Source organism: Mauremys mutica, chromosome 2 (genome assembly GCF_020497125.1).
Source record: "Mauremys mutica isolate MM-2020 ecotype Southern chromosome 2, ASM2049712v1, whole genome shotgun sequence".
Taxonomy (NCBI): Eukaryota; Metazoa; Chordata; order Testudines; family Geoemydidae; genus Mauremys; species Mauremys mutica.
The window spans coordinates 83,920,053-83,938,330 of record NC_059073.1 but is presented as its reverse complement, the minus strand read 5'-3'; the positions used below and the strand labels follow the sequence as shown (position 1 = coordinate 83,938,330).

Genomic DNA, 18,278 nt, shown 5'->3' with positions numbered 1-18,278 from the left:
GACCAAAGACTTCTATGCTGCTTTGAAAGACATATGTCGTCCTATGCACGCACACACACCACACACACACACATTGCCTTTTATGAGCATGGATGGCTTAACACTGACCACTTTCAAAGGAGAAGACCTTCAGAGGTGGCCACAGCATTTCAGTGATCTTCTGAACACACCATCCAACATTATAGATGAGGAACTAATAAGAGTAAAAGCAGCAAAGAGTCCTGTGGCATCTTATAGACTAACAGACGTATTGGAGTATGAGCTTTTGTGAGTGAATACCCACTTCATTGGATGCGCATCCGACGAAGTGGGTATTCACCTACGAAAGCCCATGCTCCAATACGTCTGTTAGTCTATAAGATGCCACAGGACTCTTTGCTGCTTTTACAGATCTAGACTAACATGCCTACCCATCTGATACTTAACAAGAGTAATGGATCAGCCAACATATGACATCATGGACACAGTTCCATCCTTCGATGAAGTCCGCACTGAAATTAGTGCCATGAAGAACTGTAGGGCCCCCAGATCAGATGGCATTCCTGCATAAATATTCCAGTGTGGAGGTGAGAGCTTGCTGAGGCAACAACATGGACTATTTCTCAATATATGGAGTACTGAAGATGTACTGCAAGCCTTCAAAGACACCACCATTGTCACCATATACACGAGGAAAGGTAAAAAGTTTGACTGTGGCAGTTATCACGGTATCTCGTTACTCTCCATTGCTGGAAATGTTCTGGCCAGGGTACTCCTATCGTGTGCTATGCAATGTCGCTAATCGCACATTATTGGAGTCGCAGTGCAGTTTCAGGCCAACGTGAGGAATGGCAGACATTAAATTCGTAGCTCATCAGATGCAGGAGAAAGGCAGAGAACAGCAACAGGACCTTTACACTATCTTCATCAACCTGTTTAAAGCATTTGACATCGTCAGTAGAGTTGGACTTCAGCAACCATTATGTAAGTTTGGTTGTCCAGAAAAATTCTCCAACATTCCGAGGTTACTTATGAGAGAATGCTTGGATGAGTCTGTGTAGAAGGTGTTCTGTCTGACCTGTTTCCTATCACTAATGGTATTAAGAAGGGCTGTGTAAGTGGTCCAGTCCTTTCAATCTCTTTTATGCAGCAATGACTCTGTAAGAGACCTGAGTGCCGAGATCACCATACGTTTTTGGTCCTCTGGAAAATGTATTCAACCTGAACAGGCCACAATCTTTCATGAGCTCTTTTAGAAGTTGTTCATGAGCTGCTGAATGCCAATGACTGTGTTCTAGAGGCACATACTGAAGAAGAGATACAATTGATTGCAGACAGATTTGCAGAGTCTGAAAAAAGGTACTGGCTGACAATCTGAAAAAGATAAGCCACGTATCAACTAGCACCAGCGAAACCCTGCACAAAACCAAAAATCACCATCAGCAACAAGCAGCTGAATGCTGTTACAGACGTCTGCTATCTTAGCAGCACATTGTCAAATGATGCTACTATAGGCAAGCAGCTGACAAGATGCATCAACAGAGCCAGTTCATTGTTTAGCATACTATTAAGCAGAGTCTGGCAGCAACAGGATATTAAGTATCAAACCATGCTAACTTTTATAAAAGTGATTGTGCTGTCCAATTTGTTGTATGAGTGCAAGACCTAGAACTGCTATAGACATCACATCAAGCTTCTAGAAAATGTACATGTATGAAACCTGTGTGGCATACTCGGCATTAAATGCCAGGATAAAGTTACCAGTAATGAGGTTCTGGAACATGGCCACTCCAGAGATTGAAACCATGCTCATTGCATCATGTTACACTGGGCTGATCATGTGCTGAGGATGGATGACACCAGACTGCCAAAGCAGTTGCTGTACGGAGAACTGAAAGTGGGTAATCTCACACAAGGTGGCCAGGAGAAACACTTGAAGGACACACTGAAGCACAATTGGAAGCAGGGCAACATTGACATTTATAGCTGGGAGTCATCAGCAACAGTTAGATCACGCGGGTGAGCAGCAGTCAGTGATGGGATTACTCAATTCGAGATTAATCTCCATATGGATCTTGTGGTACAGAAGCTGAGTGGTGCAGACTCGGTGGCACAGACTTGAATCCCTTCCCTGATATCTAGTTTCATATGCACTCAATGCAAAAAGGACTGCCATTCACTCATCAGCCATTTTAGCCACAGTCAGACTCACAAGGCATAATACCGTCATCAGTGGTCATGAAGGACACCAGCAACAACTGGCTAGCTTAGGTAGCTGCCCATTGCTTGCTGGCTTTTGTGATTCCTTTTCTTAGGCGCCTGACTCTCCCCATGGTTTGTACAGGGAGCTTAGGCACTTCACTCAGGGCTGAGGATTCCACTGGGTGGCAGGGCAGCTAAAAGTTGGGCATGGCCAAACTCACACCTGACTTCCAGAGAGTCACAAAAACAAATCTGTGGTGATTCAGGGACTTGAACCCCAGTCTCCCAAGTCATAGACTATTACTCTAACCACCGGACTCTCCTTCCTCTCATGTGACTTATTCAGGTGCCCAATGATGTATTTAGTCACCTAGCTTGAGGAATCCAACTTTGAAAGTGTTGACAGTGGCTTTAATTTTATGTTTGAGGGGTTAATTGAAAACAAGGTAAATAAAACAAATTAAGTATTGAATTAATCATATTATTGGTATGCGACTCCTGGTTTTATAGTGAAAATACAGACCTTTTGATTAAAAAAGATGGATGACTACCTCACTTGCTGTATATTCTTAGACGTACTAGAGCATAAGCTTTCGTAGGTGAATACCCACTTCTTTGGATGCATCTGACAAAGTGGGTATTCACCCATGAAAGCTTATGCTCCAGTACATCTGTTAGTCTGTAAGGTGCCACAGGACACTTTCGCTTTTTACAGATCCAGACTAACAGAGCTACTCCTCTGATACTTGTATATTCTTAATTACCTGGTCCCATTATGGTTGGAGGTATCTGTTCTGTCATGGGTACTGTAGTGTGATTTATCTATCTCTCGTAGCATGAAGAATGCAGTTTTTTCCCATGGACAGGAACACACACTAGTGGCAATTTACTTACCTAAGCTGGAGGTTGAACTGTGGTCTTTGATGTTCCAGTGCAAGTGGTCTATCAATTGTGTTTTAAAGGAATATCTCTACTAGCTCAACACAGAAGAGAGCCTCCTGTACTGTACACAGCACCTTCCCCACAATTCCTTAAGAACTACCCAATGACTAACCGTTGTGTGTTAGTCAAACCAGTTTCTACAGATTTATAATATATTTCTCGTTAGAGGAAGTGGCAGATTAGATGTTCATAGTCTTAATCAAATCTGGCTGGAAATTTTGTGACTTTTTTTTTTCTTTGACAGAAAATGGCAATTTGTCGAAACTGAAATTGTTCACAGGAATGGGGTTGTCTCAACAAATTTCTCAGTTCAAAAAATTATTTGAAAAAAAGTTTTGTTGAAAAATCTTGTTTTGACATTTTCTAATCAAATTCTGTTTTTTAGTTCAAAATGACTGTGTTAGATTTTAAGCCAACTATTAGTAAAAATGCAGTTTTAAATAAAAAAGGTCAAATTGCAATTTTCATTTACTGGAATCGTATTTTTTTTTCAGATTTTAACTTTTCGTCCTGATTTGGGATGGGATTTTTTTTCTTTTTTTTAAATCTTGAAAATTTTCCCAAGATGAGAAAATAATTTCCTACCCGGGTCTAGACTCAAACAATTGTGCACTGTCAAAGCAGTCTTTGCAGCTGCTCTAAACTGTAGCAATTAGTACCATTTTTGTGTGAAAACATAAAAATTAAAGAATGAAACCATCTCTTTGTTGTTTGATCCCAGTAGTGTATAAGCAGTTGCATTGTATTGTCCTTTGCACAGCAGGCTCCTATTATTAGTGCATTCATAAACTTATGGCTCAGAGGATTCATTTTCATATTAGTCATATCTAGTATCTAGCAGAAAAGTTCACTAAAACAGTGATATCAGCTGTCAAGCCCATTAATATTTCCCTTGGCCTTCTTTATCAATGAGACTAACAAATAAGTGGAACATGCCAGAAAAGCATTATGTCAGTGTGGAAATGAAAATTGCAAAAATTCCTGAGGGAATTCTGCACGAACAAAATAAAAAAATCTGTGCACAATATTTTAAAATTCTGCAAAATTTGGCAAATTGTATTTGTCAATAAACATGAAGGATCCAGCATGGCAGTGGGGAGTACCGGCCACTGGCTGCACAGAGAAGGGAGATCACCCTGCAGCACCCCCTCTGGGACACAGACTCAGCGGTGAGGCTACACCGAACCCTGACACAGCTCAAGAGCCGAGCCTGCCCCAGAAACACCCCGGGGCCTGCCCCTCTGCACCAGGCATGCCAGGTGTGTGCAAGCAGGATCTAACTGTGGAGGTGCTTAGTTCAGGGGATCCAGGTGTGGGGTAAGAGGGTTCTGTTTGGGGCAATCTAGGTGCAGGTGGCTCAGTGGGAGGTCCAGGGAGAATCTGGTGGGGTGGGGGTCTGGATGCTACCCTTTCCCCACTGCGCCTTCCTCTCCCCACTGTCTCCTGCCCCTATACCCCTCCCCTCACTCCCACATCCCCCTCCTGCTGTCCCATTCCCTATGCCTTTCTCTTCCCCCTGGCCTATCCCATCACATCCTATTCCACCACCCTACCCTACCCTACTCCACCACATTCACTCACCATTGTACAGAAAACAGGATTGTGGCCATGCAGGACACCCAGCACACACAGAAGGAGAATATGGCAGGCACTAGGACCCGGGGCAGGGGGGTGTCAGCGAGCCAGAGCAGCCACTCTCCCTCACCCAGCAGGAGAGAAGCTCTTCCCTCCCACCTTCTCCACTCCCTGCCTGGGCCCAGTTTGCAGGGAGAAGGGCCAAGCAAACCAGAAACATGCCAGGGGGAGGTGCAGCATGGGAACCACTGAGCCCCCCTGTCTCCCGGCAAGCTGAGCAGCGCAAGTCCTTGGCAGATTGGCATTCGCAGAAATTGGGGGAGGGCAGTGGCACGTGACCCCGTGTACCCCCTCAAACTACACCCGTGGGTGTCCACAACTGTGCCTCCCTAACCCCACCATGATTTACCTCTCGGCCAGCTGCTCCAAGGGCAGGAAACGATGCACCCAAATTGCTGGGGAAGGTCATGTGACTGCTCTTGTAGCTTCCCTTTGCTTCCCCATCAGAAAGTCATTTTTCTGCAGGGAAGCAGAGAACTCTGCAGAGGACATGAATTCTTAATGTGTGCAATGGTGTGGAATTCCCCCTAGAGTTAAAAAAAAGACTACTTCTCCTCCCCTCCCCCCCATCCCATCCCATTTCTTTTAAGATTTTGGTTTGGGCCAAAAGCAGAACATCATAAATCCATAACCTCTTTGAGCAATAAAGTCCTGTCATAAAACATGTCATTATTTACAAACATATTACATAAACTAATTAATTAATATAAAAATTGCTGCACTCTAAACTTAGCATATAAATATATATGTATACTAAGAGGTGGTGTTCCTCTTGGTTCAATGTCCTCCACTTTTTTAGTAAATGGAAGAGCTGGAACCACAAAGATAAGTCACTTAAGGGGAAAACACAACAGGAAAAGTCCAAAATAGAGCAACACAAATAATAAAAGGTTTAGAAAAATCTGACCTATAAGGAAAGGTTAAAAAACTGGGCATAGTTAATTTTAAGAAAAGAAGATGGGAAGGGATTTGATAAGGGCTGCTACAAAGAGGATGAGCATCAATTGCTCTCCATGTCTGTTGAAGATAGGACAAGAAGTAATGGGTTTAATGTGCAGCAAGGGAGCTTTCGTTAGATATTAGGAAAAACTTTCTAACTATAAAAGTAGTTAAACTCTGGAATTGGCTTCCAAGAGAGACTGTAGAAGGATTTTAAGAACAGTATAGACAGACACGTGTCAGGGATGGTCCAGGTATGGTAGGTCCTGCCTCAGCACCTGGGGCTGGATTTGATGACCTTTTGAGGTCCCTTCCACCCCTACATTCTATGGTTCTATGAAAACCTTCCCAGACAGCATGGCGCGTGTGTCCATCTGTTGTTTTTGTACGCAGGGGAGCAAAGCCACAACAGTTAAACTTAATGAACAGGGGCTGGAATACTGGACTAAGTCTAAGTATATATCACATGGTTCAGCTTCCTAGAAGGTCACAGAATTTTGTCAACACAGTAATTTCCCTTGGCAAGCGCTTGAGAAAGAGAGAAACAGATTTTAATTCTTCCTCCTCTTTAAGTCAGCTGAGTTACTTCTCTTCTTGTCCAGAAACATTGGTGCAAATTTCACCTCTCTCAAAATATTTTCTCCTCAGCAGTAACTCAGAGTTTTTCTGAGAATAGGATAGTTGCCTCTACACCTTCCTCTCCAAATGCACATTTATGGGGGGAAATAAAAGTCGTCTCCCCTTCTTGCTTGGATCATCAGTAGATCCAGAAAAAACAGGATTTTGTTGCTTTTGAAAATGGTCTCCTCAGAAGCTTTGGCTGTCTTTATACCTGCTGCTTATATCAGGACGGTCACCTTGTGAAGTGGCCAAAGGGTTACATGCCCTGGGTAAGAGGCAGAGGCAGGGGCAGGGGCGTCCCAAGACTGTGAAGCTCTGGAACCTGCAGGGAAGTGAGCCTCATTCCTGTGGAAGTACTAGCCCTCCACACTGCTGCTGTGGCCTCCCTGGTAAAACCCCCTTGGCAGCTGTGCAGTGGCAGCCATAGAACAAATTCAGCAAGAGTTCATGCTGCTTCAGGCAGCTCACAGTCAGGTTTGTGTAAGGAAGTGTCCAGGGTAAGCAGAGGATGACACTGGTGGGGAGTAGCTGTTCATTGCTGCTTCCCATCCAATCCCAAAACCCTGCAGTGCACCAACCCCATGAAGTTCTGGTAAAGGAGCTTCCTTGAGGTCTCAGATAAAAGAGGCCATTACCATGGAGACAGAACACACTCCTTCTATTGTCTCCAGGAGAGCTTTGTGGGATCAGGGTCCTACTCTGTTTATGGAAGGAGAGGAGACTGGAGCTCAAAATTGAGTGGGAAAAGTAGCTGTTTTTTCCCCCAAGCTACCCTGGAATTACTGTGCTGTTACCTGTTTTCTTCCTTTTTGATACCTAATTACTCTTGGGGGAATTCTTCATCACTGTGTGCGTGCAAAATTCATGTCCCCTGCAGATTTTTTTGCTTCCCTGCAGAAAAATGACTTCCTTCTGATGGGAAAGCAAATGGAAGCTGGAAGAGCACTCTCACGCCCCTCCACAGCAGCACAAGCAGGTTGGTTTGGGCACCCAGAGCAGCCAATAGAGATGTAAATCACTGCCGGGGGTTGTACTGGGCAGGTGTGTGTGTGTGTGTGTGTGTGTGTGTGTGTGTGTGTGTGTGTGTGTGTGTGTGTGTGTGTGTGTGTGTGTGTGTGTGTGTGTGTGTGTGTGTGTGTGTGTGTGTGTGTCACTCTGTCCCTCTCGCTCACTATTGCAGCACTCTCGGTGTGGAGGGGCAGGGCATCAGGGTGTTTCTGAGGAGGTAGGAATAGGGCAGGCTCTGTCCCCTTAGGCAGAATAGAGAGTAGCAGCCTGCCTGCTTAGTGAATTGTTCCCATTGTTCTTAGTGAATTCCCCCAGGAGTATAAAACAGATGTAAAAGTTTTAAGGCTCCTTTACATTGCCAGAGTGGTGTAAAGGACAGTATGGCCTCATAAATGTTTATGGTGCTTTAGTGATTAGAACTGATCTAAATTTTTGGACTGAAAAAATTTCCTATCAAAATGTGTTCCATGAACTGTTTGCTACTGACCTTCCTGGAGATGGTCAGTAGCCAATATTGTGAGTTTGGTTCTCTAGCCACACTAAGCATATGGCTGCATATGTTTGTTGACTAATAACTAGAAATAAAGGGTCAAACCTAGCTACATTACTATTAGGCAGGAGGGTTTGGGGATTTCCTCCAAAGCTCCCCACTTCCATTCTCCATCCATTATATTGTAGTTTAAGAAAATAATTGAAACCAGATTGATTATTTTGACAAATAAAATATGCAGAATTTTGCAGAATTTTAAAATACTGTGTACAATTTTTTAACATTTTTGGTGCAGAATTCCCCCAGGAATCCCTAATATATATATATATATATATAAAGTTTTTCTTGGTGAGATCTCATTGTATAAGGGCTATCTCTACATGTGGACATGTGAAGGCACCAGTTTGGTTTTCTTTTAATATCATGGGATTTTTCAGGGAGGAGTAGGGCGTTGGTGGAAAAAGCTGAATTTCCAGAAGCAGCAGGGAGGCAGAGTATGTCTGGGGGGTATTGTGGTTTTCAGAATTCAAAGATGTTTTCTGATGTCAGCCTGAAAAATGGTGCCAAGTTGCGTACATCAGCAAACAAGGCTTTCAGTGAGTGAGGGAACTGCTCTGAGTAATAAAATTGTTTGGCAATAAGCAGTGGTGAGCAGAAAGTGAATCTTATGCCAGCTTTTGTGTTTGTTGACTGTCTTTCTCAAATGTGAAAAACACATCCATCTTGCTTTATAGTTGACTTTAATACCATTAAGGCATCTTATAGGGTAAAGTGCTGTCTTGGTGACAGGTTAGATAAAAAGTATTTTGGCACCTAGACAAAGAATGAGATAATACTCTGATGCTGTAAGAAGTCCTCTCACTAGTATGTAGTTGGTTATTATTAGAAAACATTTTTGCATTTGCTTATTATTGCAGCATAAATATTCTCTTCACTGAAGACTTCTTCAAATACATTTTTTGTAAAAGAAGAAAATATTCCTGCTATAATGGAATGTTCCAGGAGAAAGATGACTAACTTCTCAGCTATAGGCACTGACTCTGTGGGTGCTCCGGGGTTGGAGCACCCACGGGGAAAAAATGGTGGATTCTGAGCACCCAAGGGCAGCCCCTCCACCCCACCCCTAGCACCTCCCACCCCACGGATCAGTGCCTCCCCCTCTCTTTCCATGCCTCCCACCCACCTCGAACAGCTGTTTCATGGCATGCAGGGAGGCTGGGAGGGAGGGGGTTGAGCAGGGACACAGTGCAGTCAGGGAAGGGGGCAGAACTGGATGGGAAGAGATGGGGTGGGAGTGGAATGGGGGTGGATAAAGGTGGGGTGGGGCTTTAGGGGAAGGGGTGAAGTGGGGACAGGGCCTGGGGCAGAACCAGGGGTCGAGCACACCCCGGCAGTTTGAAAAGTCAGTGTCTGTGCTCTCAGCTATTCAGGATCCCCCTGGTGGGTGCCGGGAGCAGCATGAAGCAACTCTCTGGGCAACTTAAGTGTGCTTCCGCATATTGGAGAATTGTGGATGCCGTTTGGCTACTGTGGTGGTGATGCTTTAGAATAGCACAATTGCTGAGGGCTTATCTGTAATTTTAATTAAAATGTCTTATGTTGTAGCCCTGTAGATGTACTTGGTACTTTACTGACACTGAACTAAAAATGGTCCTTGCACTGAGCTTATCACCAAGCTTTGACCAATGTAATGCAAAGAGTAAAAATGAGGGGTGAATTCCTGCCCCCACTGAAGTTTGTGGCAGATATGTAAGAGAGGGGAATCAGAGTGTAACGCACCAGAGTGATATGCTTGTGGAAGCCAGGTTGCCAAGTAGGTATTGGCAGCATTCTGAAACAAAAAATAGGGAATTTTCAAGGTCAGCATTTTATTCCTAGGTATAGTGCATTGCACTAATCAAGCCTGGAGGTCATAAGTGCACAGACCATCATGATAAACTCAAAATGTGACAGGATGAAGCACAGTCTGCTTGCCAACCATAGTCCTGTTTGGGACTATGTAAATGCAATCTAAGTATCTTTTAGAGCACACCAGCAGGGTCCACACAAGTCAGTTGGAGCGTGGCTTGTTAGAGCATTTTACAAATCACACTCTTCTAGCATGCTTTGCCAAGTGCCATGCAGGGAAGCCCTCAGTGTCCAAAAGCAGTGAATAATCCAGCATTAGTGAGGAAAGTGGAGACATTAAAAAATGCCAGCTGTTTACTGTTACAGTAGTTTGTGTAGTTTTTTTTCTGGTGAAAATGATCTTCATCGATCCACTCTCATCCGCTTCGTCATTACCTTCAGTAATTAATGCCAATCAATATGGGTTTATGGAAAATAGATCTTGTCAAACTAGCCTGATATCCCTCTTCGATGAGATTACAAATTTTGTGTGAAAGACAACAGTGTTCATGTAATATACTTCAGGGCCGCCCAGAGGGGGGCCAAGAGGGGCAATTTGCCCCAGGCCCCGAGCCCCACAGGGGTCCCCACCAGAGTTTTTCGGGGCCCCTGGAGCGGGGTCCTTCACTCGCTCCGGGGGGGGGGGCGGAAAACTCTCGCGGGGCCGGACGCAGGAGCTTCTTCTGCTCCCGGTCTTCGCCGGCGGGGGGTCCTTCCGCCCGGGCGCGGACGGACCCCCCCCCGCTGGTGAATTACTGCCCAAGACGGAGCGGGACCCGCCGCCGAAGTGCAGCCCGGTCTTCGGCGGTAATTCGGCGGCGGGGGGCCCTTCCAGGACTCGCCACCGAAGTGCCCCGAAGACCCGCGGCGGGGCCCCCCCTTCCGCCGAATTACCGCCGAAGACCGGGCTGCACTTCGGCGGCGGGTCCGGCTTCGGCGGTAATTCGGGGGCGGGGGGGGCCCCGCCGCGGGTCTTCGGGGCACTTCGGCGGCGGGTCCCGGAACGGAAGGGCCCCCCGCCGCCGAAGACCCCGGGCCCCCGGAATCCTCTGGGCGGCCCTGATATACTTAGACTTCTGTGAGGCGTTTGACTTGGGACCACATAATGTTTTGACGATGACTCTAGAATGATACATAATCAACATAGCACATATTAAATGGATCAATAACTGGCTAACTGATAGGTCTCAAAATGTAATTGTAAACAAAATAGTAATTGAATGGGTGTGTTTCTAGTGTGGTCAGCTGGATCTATTCTTGGTCCTACTATGCTATTTAACATTTTATCAATAACCTGGAAGAAAACATAAAATCATCACTGATAAAGTTTGCAGATGACACAAAAATTGGGGGAGTTGGAAATAATGAATACAGGTCACTGATACAGAGCAATCTGTATCTCTTGGTAAACTGGGTGCAAGCAAACTGTACACTTTAATATGGCCAAATGTAAAGTCATGCATCTAGGAACAGAGAGAGCAGGCCACACCTCCAGGATGGGGGACTCTGTCCTGGGAAGCAGTGACTCTGAAAAAAGACTTGGAGGTTATGCTGGATAATTAGTTGAAAATGAGCCCCTAGTATGAAGCTGTGGCCAAAAGGGTTAATGCAATGTTTGAAGGCATAGAGAGTGGAATCTGAGGTAGTAATAGGGAGTTTATATTCCCTCTGTATTTGACACTAGAAGTCTGTGCAGTTCTGGTGTCTACAATTCAAGAAAGATGCTCATAAATTTGAGAGGGTTCAGAGAAAAGCTGCAAAAATTGTTAAAAGATTGGAAAACCTGCCTTATAGTGATAGACTCAAGGAATTCAATCTATTTAATTTATCAAAGAGGAGGTTAAGGGTTGACTTGATCATAGTTTATATCTACATGATGAACAGAAATTTGATTATAGAAGACTCTTCAATCTAGCAGATAGTGACATAACAAGATCCAGTGACTGGAAGTTGAAGCTAGACCAATTCAGACTTGAACTAAGATGTAAATTTTTTTACAGTGTGGATAATTAATCACTGAAGCAACTTAACAAGGGTTGTGGTGGATTCTCAATCATGGAAACTTTTAAATCAAGATTGTATGTTTTTCTAAAAGATATGCTTAAATTCAATCAGAAATTAATTCAGGGAAGCCGTATATGGCCTGTGTTATACAAGAAGTCAGACTAGATGATCACAAAGGTCCTGTCTGGCTTTTTATTCTATGAATAGTTGTCTGAAACTTTTGTGTTTTGCTTCTGATCAGTGTACCTAAATCGGTTTAAAATTAATTGTTTACCAGTCTTGAACTGGTAATAAAGGATCATGTTAAAAATGCAAAGGAGTGCTTTACTATTTTTTTAAACAAGAAGAATTACTGATGTTATAATAGGAATACATTTTTTAAAATGTTATGAGGTTTTTATACTTCTCTAATGATCTCTCTCAAAGAGCATTGTTTTTAAACGTATTTGAAATTGCTTGAATTATGATTTATAACTTGACATGTCTAGGGTAGATTGATTCAACCAATACCAAGTATATGCATTTCATATTTTATTACAAATACAGCCTATCGTCAAACTTCCTTTACCGTACAAGTGAAATTATTAAATAGAACCTCAGTATGGAACTTGGGAACTTCAGCTCTGTTAGCTGTCTATATGATGAGTAGGTGATGTGAGGCAGTGTAATTCAGGTTTCCTGTAAATCATTCAGTTGTACAGTATTTTTCCATGGAACACAGCACCAACTTCTAAAAAGAGAAGGACAAAATTGTCAATGGTAGAAGCTTTTAATTGCTAAATGCCTGAATGCTAACGCTTGTTGTTTGCTTTGTTTATTGCTGTGAGATTTTTTTTTTAATTTTAGTCTTTGATTTTTGTTTATTTTTTTAGAATAGTCCTTATCAGTGGCAGAAGATCCTTCTGTAGCATATTTTCAGTGCTGCCGTATCGAGACTGTACCCAAATCGGGTATGTATATTTATGCATACTACCTCGTCTCTTTGGGTCATAACAGCATATATAGTACTGAATACAGACAATAGGGCTGTTGTTTTTAAATATCTTCCCCCAAAAGATAAATATTTGATTTGTGCTATAGTATCAGGTTAAAATCATATTTTTAAATCACAGATTTCCTTATCTTTGTGTTTGTTTTTCATGCTTCACTCATCTTGGACAATGCAGATATTCTAGACACTATTACTTTTATATATAGTCAGCTTTCCCTTTCTGGTTCTCCTACACTAGAACAATGCTACAGTATCTAGTTTCCAGCACTGTAGAGAAATGATTGAATTCAAACAAAATACTGTTAATTGAACTATTTCATTAAAATGGTTTAAAAACTGTATTCAATTACTGAAAACACCAGTTGTAAAAATGGAGACAAATAACTTAATAAGCCATGGGCCAGATCCTCAATTGGTGTCAGTGTCTTCAGTGGAGCTATGCCAGGTAATACCAGCTGAAGATCTGGGCCAATAGGTTTGTAATTTTCCAAAGATACGGAACGTGCAATGCCCATCATTCCAAACTGAAACCACATAAGTGAAGACATCAAATTAGGATATGTGAAGTTGGGTAACAGTGTGAGAAAGGACACCCACAGATCACTTTGGGTCAAATTCATCCCTTTTCTAATATCACTAAAGTACATCAGAGATGAATTTGGCTCATTGTTTTCAGTAAAGTTTTTTAGCATTACTGTTCAGTGTTTGAGTAATTCATAGCAAATTGTTTTGTGTACAAAAGAAGCAAATACCATATGGTGAAATTGGGTCAATTATCCTGTCTTTGAGAAAAAAAATTCTTTAGCTAATTAAACTGGAAAGATGCATCAAGCAAATCTTGAAACATTAGCAGTTTACGTCTGTAGTGCATTGCAGTGCATTTATGATCACTGGAATGTGGAATTTAACTGCTATCTCAGAGAGCTGAATATGCCTTTGAAAGACTGAAAGCAAGGGGCTATGCCTTCTGAATTGCAGTGATAATGAGGAAAATCACCTGGGAGGCAGAATTTAATCAGAAAAATGTGAATAACAATTGAGAATCATTTAAGAACACCTTACTTGATGCCCCAAAAGCCACAATACCACATTAGAGGAAGAAGGCTATGCTGGTTTAAAAAAAACTATCTGGTTTAAAGAGGAAGTGAAGGCAGCTGTAAATATATAGAGAGAGAGATAGACACATTAGGAATCATGGAAAATTGATAAGGGAAGGCAAGGGACACCAGGAGAAATCTATGGCCATCAGAGTTAAGAACAATAAAGATTTTTTTTAATATATTAGGAACAAAAATATGATGTGATATTGACAATGATATTGGTCCATTACTAGATGGAAATGGTAGAATTATCAATAATAATGCAGAAAAGGCAGAATAAATATTTCTTTTCTGTATTTGGGAAAAAACATGTTATACAGTCTTATCATATAGTGATAACACTCTATTCCATTAGAGTGTCTGGAGAATGTTAAGCAGAAGCTACCAAAGTGAGGGCTTGGCTACACTTGCAGGTGTGCAGCGTTGGGAGTTACAGCTGTCTTCGTACAGCTGTGTAGGGAAAGCGCTGGAGTGTGGCCACACTGACAGTTACCAGCGCTGCAGTGTGGCCACATTTGCAGCATTTACAGCGGTGTTGGGAGTGGTGCATTATGGGCAGCTATCCCAGCGTTCAAGTGGCTGCAACGTGCTTTTCAAAAAGAGGGGGGTGGGGTGGAGTGTGACAGGGAGGTGGGGGAGAGAGAGTGAGTGGATTTTTGGAGTGCAGATTCTGACCACTTCCCCGACCCCTCATTCACTCTTAAATGCAAATAGCCTGCAGACCAGATAAGCAGCTGCTCCTACGGACTCCCTTTCCCCCCCTCCCCACCGTGCTGTTTCTCTCCTCAAGCAAACACTAGGCTGTAGACATTCATCCCCCTGCCTGCCTCATTCACAGCAAACAGTAGCTGTGTTTGTTTTTTAGATAAGCAGCTCCGGGAGCCTCGAGTTCACAACAAAACGAAGAGTGTTATCTTTACTTAAAAGCATTATGGGAAAATTCTGGAGGTCAGTTACAGCGTAGTAAGATTAATCACTGTTTACACTGGCACTCCAGCGCTGCAGCACCAGCGCTGCAGTCATTATTCCCCAGGCAGACGTGGAGTACAGCCAGCGCTGTAGCCAGGGAGATACAGCGCTGTATGTGCCTTGCAAGTGTGGACGGTGAGTGAGTTGCAGCGCTGTAAAGCCACCACCAGCGCTGCAACTCTCCAGTGTAGCCAAGCCCTTAGACATTTTTAAATCAGCTGGTCCAGATAACTTGCATCCAAGAATTTTAAAAGAACTGACTGAGGAGCTTGCTGGACCATTAACATTGATTTTTAAATAAGTCTTGGAGCACTGGGGAAGTTCCAGAAGTAAGAAAGCAAATGTGCCAATTTTTAAAAAGGGTAAACGGGCTGACCCAGGTAATTATAGGCATGACAGCCTGACGTCAATCCCAGGCAAGATAATGGAGCAGTTAATATGGAACTCGATTAATAAAGAATTAAAGGAGGGTAATGTAATTAATGCAAAGCAACATGGGTTTATGGAAAACAGATCCTGTCAAAGAGACCTGATTTTTCATGAGATTACAAGTTTGATTGATAAAGGTAATTGTGTTGACATAATTCACTTAGACTTCTGTAAGGTGTTTGACTTAGTGCCGGACAATATTTTGATGAAAAAACTAGAATGATATAAAAGTCACATGGCACATATTAAATTGATTAAAAACTGGCTAATTGCTAGGTCATAAAATGTAACTGTAAACACAGACTAGTCATTGAGCAGGTCTGTTTTCAGTGGGGTTCCTCAGGGATCGGTTCTTGGCTTTGTGCTATTTAACATTTTTATCAATGACCTGGAAGAAAACATAAAATCATCACTGAAAGTTTGCGGATGACACAAAAATTGGGGGAGTGGTAAATAATGAAAAGGATGGGTTGCTGATTCAGAACAATCTGGATTTCTTGGTAAACTGGATGCAAGCAAACAATGTAGTTTTAATATAGCTAAATGTAAATCTGGGAGCAAAGAATGTAGGGTATACTTCCAGAATGGAGGAACTCTATCCTTGGAAGCAGTGAGTCTGAAAAAGATTTGGGTGTCATGGTGAATAATCAGCTGAAAATAAGCTCTCAGTGAGATGCTGTGTCCAAAAAAGCTAATGGAATCCTGGGATACATAAGCAGGGGAATCTTGAATAGGCGTATGGAGGTTATTTTACCTCTGTATTTTGCACTGGTGCAACTGCTTCTGGAATACTGTGTCCAGTTTGGGTGCTCACAATTCAAGAAGGATTGGAGGGTTCAGAGAAGAGACAGAAGAGCTCAATCTCTTTAGCTTAAAAAAAGAGAAGGTGAAGGGGTGACTTGATTACAGTCTATACGTACCTATATGGGGAATGAATATTTAGCAATATTCAATCTAGGAGAGAAAGGAATAATACGCTCCAATGACTGGAAGTTGAGGCTAGACAAATTCAGACTGGAAAGAAGGTGTAAATACTGTGAGAGTAATTAACTATTGGAAGAATTTAACAAGGGCCATGATGGATTCTCTATCACTGACCATTTTAAAATCAAGATTTGGATGTTTTTCTAAAAGATCTGCTCTGGGAATTATTTTGTGGACATTCTATTGCCTGTGCTATACAGGAGGTTAGAGTAGATGATTGCAATGGGCCCTTCTGACCTTGGAATCTATGAATTTCCACAGGCTCAACTGCGTGCCACAATCTAGCCCAAAGTAAAATAATCCGTAGAATACCGCTGTGAGATAGCTAAGTACTGACTAGTGGCATGGGTCATCCTCACTAATGTAACATCAGCATAACACAGTTGTAATATACTGGGAATATTGCAACAATGTTATTGCTTCATCTGAATTTTTTAATAATAGACACTCTATTTCCCATGATAATTATGGGCCAAATCTGAGAGATGCTTAACACCCGCAGTGATGTTAATGGGAACTGCAGGAAGCCAGCACTGCTTGATTGACCTTGACTGTAATTTTATTTATATTAAGTACAAAGAAACCATATGTCATAAAACTTAAAACGAATGGCCTTAGCATTATAAAGCACTGCATTTGTTTGGTGTATAAATCTACTCCTGTTTAGTACCACAGCAAACTTGTGCTTGTTACATTTCAGCTTCAGAAAGGTTCTTTATGGTTAAAGTATTTATGATCTTTATGTTTCTGCAGTAAGAAGGAACAAAATCTTGCTCTTCTGAGCATGATTTATACTGACATCATACAGACCTATTTAGAATGGCTGAGATAAACATGCATGTCTCACAGACAAAATATGTACATTAAGAAAAATATGATAGTGATTATTTAATCTCTAATTCGATTGGCTCTCAAGCAGAGCTACCACTTGTATGTCTTCCTAAACTGGAAACTGCACCTCCCGGCTGCTGTGTAGACGTAACCTAAGTTTCTTGTGCTATTTTTTTCCTTTGTCAGAACTTGGTATTTAAGGCAATTTTAGATGAAGTCATCATCGTCAACCTCAGGCACACATTTCCTGAATGTTTATCATTCTGTAGACATGGTGAACAGGAACTCCATCTATTCTTAGAAAGTAAAAGAAAAAGATAAACGCTCCTTGCTTTACTTTACCCCTCCCACACAACAAAAAAACTAATAATAGTGCTGTGGAAAATTACAGATTCATAGGCTTTTTTTTTCTCATTAATTTTGTTCCCACAGTGAGAAATTTTCAAAGTCTACAAATTATTTAATGTCAGGAGTATAAGCTTCATTGTTATGTGTATTTTTGGCTTGATATTGAGATTAAGCAGGAAACCTCATTAAGGTGGTAGGATTTATTTTCCTGAGATTTCTCTTATATTAGGTAAAATATCAAGGCAGAAGCTGAAATGCTGAGTCCTTGATGTACTTAGTGAGAGTACACAATACAATTGGAAGGGACTTTGTACCAGTTTCTCAGATTCCTCTGCCAATACACTGTAGCCGTAGTTCTTGTTCCAGTAATAAGTGCAATTAGGAAGTGAAAAACTGGAGCCCAGGTATGGTGAGCAGACTCAGTCAGCATGTGAAGGAAAGGCTTGTTGTTGGTATGTCTGGCATCTGATCCTTGCCAAAGCTATAATTACCCTTATCCCTGCAACAGAGTCAATAAAATGGGAGTTCTTCACTGTGAAGGATGAGAACAATATTTTACTTTGGATTCTCATGAATTTGAAGTGCTGTTGTTTTCAGGCTAGTCTTAATTAATCTGTAATGGTCTGGGATCATTGAGTATATTTACTCCTAACCATATCCCCCGAAGAGCTTACATTTCCAAATAAAATTCACTTATCAGGCACCTGTTGTTGTAAATAGACTTTTTTTCTTTTTAGGTTTCTGGGAGTCAGGTTAATATTTAATTGACTTTTAAATAATTCACAAAAATGTTCAGCTAGTGTTGTCGTTTAAAGAGCAACTGCACAGCAGGAATCTTGCAGTGGATCACATCCAGGCATCCATTTTAGAATCATTCAAGAAATGTTTCATTACTGAATCCAATAATGTGTGATTTATG

At 42.1% G+C, this 18,278-nt stretch overlaps 2 protein-coding genes across 12 annotated transcripts in view; one reads left to right on the top strand and one right to left on the bottom strand.

The window, feature by feature from the left end:
• The window catches only part of CABLES1 (Cdk5 and Abl enzyme substrate 1), a 113,160-nt gene that overhangs the window by 65,184 nt on the left and 29,698 nt on the right, over positions 1-18,278 (top strand). For 2 of the 3 annotated variants that reach the window (XM_045003304.1, XM_045003306.1), the window contains exon 4: positions 12,580-12,657. The exons of the other annotated variant lie outside the window; for it this stretch is intronic. In XM_045003304.1, coding sequence (XP_044859239.1) covers positions 12,580-12,657 — 78 coding nt within the window. The remainder of the gene's footprint in view (positions 1-12,579; positions 12,658-18,278) is intronic. 3 annotated transcript variants of the gene reach the window in all.
• Positions 12,237-18,278, bottom strand: part of TMEM241 (transmembrane protein 241) — a 142,769-nt gene continuing 136,727 nt past the window's right edge. For 3 of the 9 annotated variants that reach the window (XM_045003316.1, XM_045003308.1, XM_045003309.1), the window contains one exon: positions 12,242-12,437. In XM_045003316.1, coding sequence (XP_044859251.1) covers positions 12,397-12,437 — 41 coding nt within the window. In that variant the 3' untranslated portion in view covers positions 12,242-12,396. Of the gene's footprint in view, positions 12,438-18,278 lie in introns of all 9 variants that reach the window. The other 6 variants (XM_045003310.1, XM_045003318.1, XM_045003314.1 and 3 more) reach the window with 5 other exon arrangements.